Here is an 8,894-nt window from a genome sequence, read left to right as displayed (position 1 = left end):
GTTATCATGTTTTACGCTTCTGCATTTTGTTCAAGTTTTTATCGTATTGTAAAGGCGTTGATATGATTTATGATATAGACTGATTTTGGCAAGATTTGTACTATGAGATTTGTTGTTTGCAATTTTGTGATGTTAAACAATATTGGTGTCAACCAACTCCAGTCTCGGAGCCTGACAAATATGTAAAATAAGGTTCGACATGCTAATATAGGAAAAAATATCCACAGCTGAACAAATAAATAATGTAAAAATCCTGCAAACTTGAAAAATACCAGTCAGATATTACACATGTACCCAAAATTCTTTCAAAAACAATTTCTTCAATGTATCTGGAAAGAATGCCAACAGTCTCATCTATAAAATTATAAAACCAAGAGGACCAAAAAAAAACCTGAGTATAAACAGCAAAATTCTTGGAAATATACAGTTAGATACAGCAGCAGTGTCATTCTTTGATCAATTTACTATCGACCATCTATCTTTGTAACAGTTACTTGGTTTACCGTGCATGATTCATATTGTTTACTGGAATATGAATCTGTTTCAGCTGGCCGTCTTCCGAGGCAAAACCCGGGATTCTTAGGCTGTGGCATTGATGCAGATTCACTGCTCAACATCAAAACAACAGTCGACATGTTCGGTCGGTCCTCTGCATGTTCTTGTACACACAACAATCCTACCTGTATGCATCTCATTGCTTCACTTCCTGAATATAATTTACCAGAATCTGAGTCTATTAGCTCCAAAGCTCTTCCTTCCCTGTATAATCCCCATGCCTGTCGAGTTTCGATTTTAATTTTTAGTTCGAATATTTGTTTTTAAACAAGAAATATTAGATAAAAGATGGTGTTTCCTTGCACTTACATAGGCCAGAAGATTTAGGTGGTTATTTGTTTGATAGAATCCTCGGTTCTTCTTCCCGCTCACGATCTCTAAGACTAGAACCCCGAAGCTGAAAACATCAGATTTCACAGAGAAGAGGCCGTCCATCGCGTATTCGGGGGCCATGTAGCCACTGCAAAAGATGATGAAGTGAGTGACCATAATACTTCTGCATCATGGAATCCTTAACAATTTGGAATAATCATTTTCGCAAAATAGGATTGATATGAATCACTAATTAACAAAACCCATCTTGCGGATTTTTGTTTGTTCGAGGCCATGGGCTTCAGACCTCAGAGTGACCCTTGGTGGTGATTATAATTTGAAGCTTTCAGTTTAACGGTTCGTTTGATGCTTACTATGTTCCTACAATTTTTTTTGTGTTTGCTTCGGTCTGATCCCCTCCAAAGATTCTTGCCATTCCGAAATCTGATATTTTTGGATTCATGTCTTTATCGAGGAGAATGTTGCTTGCTTTGAGATCTCTGTGGATGATTCGAAATCTTGAATCTTGGTGGAGATAGAGAAGCCCTCGTGCAACCCCACATATGATGTTGAACCTCCTTGGCCAGTCAAGTAATGAACTTTTATTTTTCTCTGGAATAGAAAAGGTTATGACCAAGTAAAAACCACCTACAAATACTGTAAGATAATATTCTATAATTGGTCGAATAGTCGAAAAGTAGTTACTGAATAGAATGGAATCAAGGCTTTTGTTTTCCATGTACTCGTAAATCAACATCTTCTCCTCCATTTCGATACAGCAACCGAGTAAACGAACAAGATTTCTATGCTGGAGTCTAGCAATCAACTTAACCTCATTCTTGAACTCCTCTGTTCCTTGGCCAGAACTTTTGGAGAGCCTCTTCACTGCAATTTCCTGGCCTTCCACCAGCATACCCTGAATCCAAATATGTCTCAGATTTTTTAACTTTAGGACGTCACCACTAGAACCACCTGGCCTCGTTTATTACTACCAAATTATATGAACAAATATTTTGATAGAACTTTACCCTGTAGACGCTACCAAAACCGCCTTGGCCCAGTTTATTCGCCTCAGAAAAATTTTTTGTCACGGCAACGATTGTGTCGAAGTCAAATAACGGCAATTCTAGCTCATCTTCTGCAGTTTCTTTCGAGTAATCCCTTTTGCTAGGTATAATTGGTGAACTCATGAGAAAATCTTGACTTCTAGGAACTGTACTTGCTATAAAGAAAAAAAGTTCATATGCATTCATAATTTAAGATTGTATTAATACGTCGTTATACAGAACACGAACTCGGCACATTTTCCTTACCTCTGTGCACTAAACTGTTCCTTCGTGAAGTTTTTGATTTCCCCTTATTCCACAAGAAGAAGATGGCAAGTGCCACGAACAGAATTACAATGCCCGTAGTAATGGCAGCAATCTTGAGGGTTCCTTTCTTGTCCGAGCTGTTTCCATGCGCTAATACGACTGGTTCTGAAACAAAAAAAGAGAGAGAGATAATACGACTCTCAATGTCCATTGTTCATTACATATTCTACTTTTCCATTCTTAGAAAACAATAGCTTAAGTGTTAGGATCGACCGATTATCATTAGATTAAAAACTATAGTTGTTAATCAAAGTGCAACTTTATTTTCTTGTCCCTTTGTCCCCAGCAGAGATAGAATTACTCATGGTTCGCAATCGCGGTTGCGGAGACCATCGCGGAAGTCACAGTTCCAGTTTTTATGACATTTCACGGAACGGTCACGGCGATGATATTTTTTAAAAATTAATATAAATTGAAATTTTTGAAAAAATATATATTTAAAAATGTGTAAATCAAAATAAAAATCATTCAAATAGATTATTTGATGAAAACAAGATAGTAAATATATTTTTTAAATTGTATTCACACTTTATTGAATCACAAAGCATATCTTTGTTATATATCGAAATTTTGACAACCCTCTCAAAATTGAAATATACTATTAAGAAAATTTTTGGGTATAATCAATTAAACTTTTGAAAAATTTTCAATTGGAGGTACATATGTTAACATAAATTGGAATCAAATTTTTTCAAAACTTACTTTATAGTTATATATTATTTAATATCAACTAAAATACTTAAACTAAAATCAATATTTTACAATCGATTTAATTATTTTATTATTATACATTATGATGAAAATTTTCCAATATAAATAGTTAAACTCAGTGTTGCACTTCTTTCTTGATGGATGGAGCGGGAATTAGACTAGAGATTCACCATCTTAGATCAATTGATGTGTTTTCCAATGTTCGTAGTCAAATTATTGTTAACCATATTAAATTATGTATACGATGAGAATAAAATGACAACAATAACTAAAATATAAATTGATTGCAAAACGATATATTGAGATCTACAGTTAAATATTCTTTATATCAAGTCTTGCAATTGTTTGTTTGTGTATTCAACTATTCCATAATAATTTGCTCCTTGATTCCTTTTTTTTTTACCGTGCTGTCTCGTCAATCGGTGCCGTTCCACCGATAACACGACGTTTTATACCTACTTAACGCCGTCCCAAAGCATCAACGTTCACAACCCGGAACTTCGTCAAGGCAGGCCTCGTTCCCGTTCCGGAACGACCGTTCCAACCATTACGATACCGTTCCATCAAACCATGATATTACCCGTTAAGATCTGGTGCCACTCTTTACGATCAACTTAGCCAACCAGAGTAAGTGGCGCAACATCAGCAGCTTGACGCATGAGAAATTTTTAGGAGATCACTCATCACAGTGCTATTCTCACTCATGCACGTTTAACCTAACATTCCCTCCCCAAGAAGTATAGAAATATGTTTCATGGTAGACTTACCATGACCTGGCTCTAATATCAATTGTTAGGATCAAGCGATTACCATTAGGTCAAAAGTTATAGCTATTAGCCAATGCGCAACTTTATTTCCTTATACTTGTGGCTGCGCAGAGTGCACCTACTTGTGTGCTAATGGGTCGGGCTGTTAGGCCCATGAGTCCGAAGAGGTGCCTATTTGCTGGTGCTATATCATACCCCTTAGAGATCAGTTTCACCATTTTCCTACTGTCAGCCCAGCAGAGACAATATTACCCGTTAAGATCTGGTGTCAAGATCTGGTTCTCTTTTTCGCCTTACTTAGCCAACCAGATCAAGCGGCGCAACGTCAGCAGCTTGACGCATGAGAACTTTCCAGGAGGTCATTCATCCATGTACTACTCTCATCTATGCACGCTTAACCCAACATTAAGAATTCGCATGTTTGAATCAATAATTTCAGCACCCGCTAATGTATTTCAAAACAAGATATTTTTACCCAAATGACATGTAAGCTGTCATCTCCACACATTGTCCGTGTTGCTAACATAATTTGTAACGTAGTTCCAACAAATATGATAACCGGACTTCCTTAATGCTGTGGTCCCTACCCTGTCAATATAGTAGGCTGGGTGGGTGGCTCTCGGTTTGGACCAAAATCTCCAATCATTCGCCCAAACAATTGTCGCCGCCCACAATTATTTAATTACATTGTCTCTTTTTCTTGTGTTTATATTTACTTGTTCCCCAATAAACGACGGAGTTTGAGCCTAACAAATAAGAATAATTATATCCGCATATTACTAATACAGACAACATACAATGAATTTACTAATATGGTACGAAATTTATATTAAATTTCACAATTATTATAAGTTCAATCGCCGAACGTGATCCATCTTTGAAATTCACCTAACAGGAACTCCGAGTTGTCGTGTTGACTTAGTCCGCTAAATCTTCCGATTGCCAAATGTCTTTGAAAATTATACCACGACAATATTTTAAATAATTAAGTAAAAAACAACACAAAATACTTTTCAATATTCTCCCAACCTACTCTGATTTCAAAACTGAGATTATTTATATTAAAAAAAATACACTGATATTTATAATTGATAAAGTAGATTAGTATATTATTAACAAAATAAGAAATATTATTAATCATTCGCGGGGATAATGAGAAATAAATAATTAATGATATAAAAGTATTAAGTGGTTGCTAATTTGAGAAACATGCAAAAAAAAAATACTAATATAAGTCGATTAATTATTATTATTATTATTAATTATTATTATTATTATTATTATTAATTATTATTATTATTATTATTATTATTATTATAAAATATAATTAACTGATAAAATAAAAACTTAGGTTACCTGAGTCAAAAGCAGCCACCCGAACATAGAAACTCTGGCCGCCTTCTGCCGCCATGTATTGCCTCATATCGTACAAGCCCGTCGGCCATATGGCGCAGCCGGAGCCACCGTTACTAATGTTAAAATTCGAATAACCCAGACACGAACAATTGCTCTTGCACAATTGTTGACACTGATCCAAATGCATCGCTGGATCCACAAAAGCAGTCCCGCTATCAGGCAGCTTCATATTGTTCAACGTTAAAAATCCATCGTTTTTACAGTCCAAATCGTCGAACCGAACACATCCTTCGGACCCGTCCCTCAAATTCCACGCCTGAGGATTTTTAGGCTTGAACCCTTTAATGCACTTGCATATAGGCGACGAATTTGGATCACAAATTCCGTAAGCCCCACATTCTTTGTAGTAATCACACTGATCCTTAGGGGCGTACCAGAATAAATTCCAGATTTTGCTGGTCGGGATCCAGGTGAAACGCTGCAGAATGCCGGAAGAACTTACAGTCAATCTTGAATAAACTGATTTGTTATATAAGTCGAAGTAATAGTACACTTCATCTGGATTCATCTTGAACAGAAAAGAGGCGACTGTACTAGGTTTCATTTCCGGGACCCCACTGAATCCGATCCCATTCCAGGGTCCGCTCCGGTACTTGATTACACCATCTTTATGTCTCAAGTATATTTCCGGGAACCCACTGACGTCCAGCTTGAAACTGTACTCTCCTACAGATGGATCATCGGCGCTTTTCCACGAGTTGATGTATCGATTCAGGCCCGTTTTCGAGTCCCAGCCTAGTTTCATGCCCGGTAGCAAAGTGTCCGTCGGGTGATCGAAGCTTTGCCAGAGGTAATTTTCAGTGTTCGCATCATTTTCTAGGCGAAGAACAAGATTCCCTGAATCGAGCAATTCCGCAACCGTGTTCCCCCCTGAGGAATAATTCGCTGACCACACCAACTGCCCCGAATCGTCCACGAGAACTAGGTCTCCATTACCGGCACTGATTTTCAAAACTCCAGATGAATTTCTGAGTGGTACATCTCTGTTACCGACCCAGACAAAAGTTGGCACTTCAATGTTCTTATACCAAATTCCGATATACCAGTTGTTGGATCTACCTGGACTGAAGAAACCCAGCTGGAATTCTCCTGTGGAAGAGCCTAGGACTTGTTCATTGGTTAGAAATCGGGTTGTGGTTATTAGATCAAGTGATACAGTGAGAAAAGGGAAGAAAACTAATGAAACCAAGAGGTGCTGAGTTGTGTTTCTCATTTTTCAGGCACTTTGGGCATCCTCTTCTGGTATTGGTGGTGGTTGGAGAAGACAGTATAATCGATCTAATGTATTTTGAATATCCATTATATATATATACATATTGAGTATGTCTCTTGTAAGATAGTCTCACGAATCTTTATATGTGAGATAGTTCAACCTTACTGATATTCATAATAAAAAGTAATATTATCAGCATAAAAAGTAATATTTTTTCATAGATGGCTCAAATAAGAGATCCGTCTCATAAAATACTACCCGTGAGACCGTCTCACACAAATTTTTGCATATATATATATATATATAACATTTAAATTATTTTATTTGAAGTTACTCAAGTAAGTTAAAACCAATGATATATAATATGTGTTTTCTAAAAATCTATATGGAAAATGTAATCAAATGCACGTGAAAAGATAGGAATTAATTTTTAGAAGGTCCGGTCTACGCTGGCATGAGTATTTGATTAATAACGATAACTTTTGATATAAAGATAAATATTTATCGTAACATATTTACATAAAAATATTTGTTAAAAAATTTTGATGGAATGTTCACAAAAATTCACCCTTAAACTAATATTATTATTGTAATAATTCAAATACAAAATAAAAATCTTGCAATTACTCCATTCTTTCCTAATTCTAGAAGTGGAAAAATGAGCACATTACATGCCAAAGCAGAAAAGCGAAAGGCATATTAAAGTAGAAGTTTGATAATATGTGTGGTCTCCTTTTTTTTCCTTATTAATCCCACATTCGAATTAAATATTTATGATCAAGTATTTGTGCTTATTTTACGAGACTCACAATTTTTTTAAGTTTCATTCATCAACTTTAACAAAATTACAATTTAAGTCGTAATATAAATTTATGTATTATATTCTCCAGGTTTCAAATTTTTAAAAGAACAAATATTTTCTTCATAATTTTTAAATTTAAAGGAGCTTTTTCTTTTTTTTGGCATTCAAATCAATATTTGTTCTGTTGTACATATACATTTATCATTATTTTTTTTTTGGTAAATTTACTTTCATTATTTAATTATTATTTTTTAATTTTTTGCATTTAAAAAATCAATTTTAAGATACTTTGGAAATCAAAATTAGTGTTACTTGGCAGGGAAAATGCAACAATATTTGGTTCTAACTGATTTTTTTCCCCTTTTCACTTTCTTTTAAAAACCAATCTTTTTATTCCATTTTCACTTGAATAAAGAAAAAATAATCATTTTAACTACGAACTAATTAGAACCTAGATAACTTTTTGAAAAATCGACCATGTATAAATGTAAAAAACATCAATTTTAGAACATACATATTGTCAAGCACGAACACATTAGTCATATTTGGCGATAGATTTGACCATTGTTTACTTCGACGATCACTAACATCGAAGTAATATATAATTTTCAATTGCGGTTATAGAACTGACGAAGTAAAATACTTTTTAAAATTTCAACAATGGAAAAAACGAGCTTCTGTTAGAGTTAACCTAATTATGGCGATGAGATTTAAAACCAGCAGATCTCTAGTTAAAATCAGTAGACAATATAAAAGCAGTAGTCTTCAGCTAACGAAACCAGAAGCAGAACTTAGCTTTAACGGACTAGAAAACTAGAAGCAGAACTCAGTCTAAACTAGAGTAACTTAACGTCTTTTGTGCAAACAGAACTAGTTTTGAATGTTACTGTTACTTTACCGAGTACTAGCATTTATTGCATCATTAAATGCTGTACGAAGTTATTTATTACGTCTTACCAAGTTTAGTATGAAAACAAGACTGACTGTGTCAAAGCTTTCTGCAAGACCCTTTTCAAGCATTAAAGCTGATTTTATCAAGTCCAAGAAGTCGTTTTGCATATAGACGTCGGGTGCAAGACTTCTATAAATATACAAGAACGAAGTCGATAACATACTACACCGATTACATTCTTTACGGACATCAATTTGAGCACTTAGAACGACTTATCTTATCAAAAAGCTCAACTTACAAGAAAAGCAGTACACGTCTCCTATCTTACATCTGATCCTTGGAGATCATTTTGTACTGCTGTTTCTTCTCATCTTCAAAGCTATACACCTTACGATAATTTTCGAAGAAGAGTTTGTAATATAGAAAAGAGTCTTTCCAGAACCTTGTTGTATTAAACTATTGTGATGAGTTACTAAGAGTTTCAGTAGGCAAAGGATAAGTCCTGCTGAAGTGGGTGTGTACAAGTGTTGTACTGTAAAATCCAAAGTCTTTTAGTGATACCTTCTGGAAACAGAAGAAGGGGAGACGTAGAAGATTTTATCTTCGAACTTCCAGAAACAACTACTGGTCTACTGCATACTGTTATTCCTATTTTCACCTTATTCCATCGGATCGTTTCCGTACTTATTATTGTGATCTGCTGGACTTACGCTTGAACAAGAACAGCTACAATCTCTAGCAGGATTCTAGCACCCTTTGCAAAACTATTCAAAAAGGAAAGAGTTTATTCACCCTCTCCCTCTTAACTCAACATCGATCCCCAACAGCTTCAATTAATTAAACTAATATTAGA

At 35.1% G+C, this 8,894-nt stretch overlaps 1 protein-coding gene across 3 annotated transcripts; it reads right to left on the bottom strand.

Annotated features, from left to right (window-relative positions):
• Nucleotides 1–236: 236 nt before the first annotated feature.
• On the bottom strand, nucleotides 237–6,418 carry LOC140980201 (receptor-like serine/threonine-protein kinase SD1-8). 3 transcript variants are annotated; one of them, XM_073445914.1, is made up of 7 exons: nucleotides 5,075–6,418; nucleotides 2,181–2,345; nucleotides 1,896–2,089; nucleotides 1,573–1,783; nucleotides 1,242–1,479; nucleotides 865–1,015; nucleotides 237–776 (listed from the first exon to the last, which is right to left on the bottom strand). In XM_073445914.1, exons 1-7 carry the CDS (start codon nucleotides 6,345–6,347, stop codon nucleotides 465–467), a joined length of 2,544 nt encoding a protein of 847 aa, XP_073302015.1. In that variant the 5' UTR covers nucleotides 6,348–6,418; the 3' UTR covers nucleotides 237–464. The 3 variants fall into 3 exon arrangements, 2 of the variants coding, with proteins under 2 accessions (XP_073302015.1, XP_073302023.1); XM_073445922.1 differs by having other exon boundaries at nucleotides 1,896–2,080; XR_012175900.1 differs by lacking the exon at nucleotides 1,242–1,479 and having other exon boundaries at nucleotides 537–776.
• Between the last annotated feature and the right edge of the window lie 2,476 nt (nucleotides 6,419–8,894).

The sequence above is a fragment of the Primulina huaijiensis genome, chromosome 1, assembly GCF_012295235.1.
Source record: "Primulina huaijiensis isolate GDHJ02 chromosome 1, ASM1229523v2, whole genome shotgun sequence".
Taxonomy (NCBI): Eukaryota; Viridiplantae; Streptophyta; class Magnoliopsida; order Lamiales; family Gesneriaceae; genus Primulina; species Primulina huaijiensis.
Note: the sequence above shows the minus strand (reverse complement) of the source record. Positions and strands in the feature narration are given on the sequence as shown.

Bases quoted from the DNA above. Each gene is read 5' to 3' on its own strand.
- LOC140980201 (XM_073445914.1), bottom strand. From the start codon at position 6,347: ATGAGAAACACAACTCAGCACCTCTTGGTTTCATTAGTTTTCTTCCCT. The intron at 1,784-1,895 runs GTAAAGTTCTAT...ATTTGGATTCAG, and splicing joins GTTTTGGTAGCGTCTACAGG to GGTATGCTGGTGGAAGGCCA. The intron at 1,016-1,241 runs GTAAGCATCAAA...CATCTTTTGCAG, and splicing joins AAAAAAATTGTAGGAACATA to TGGCTACATGGCCCCCGAAT.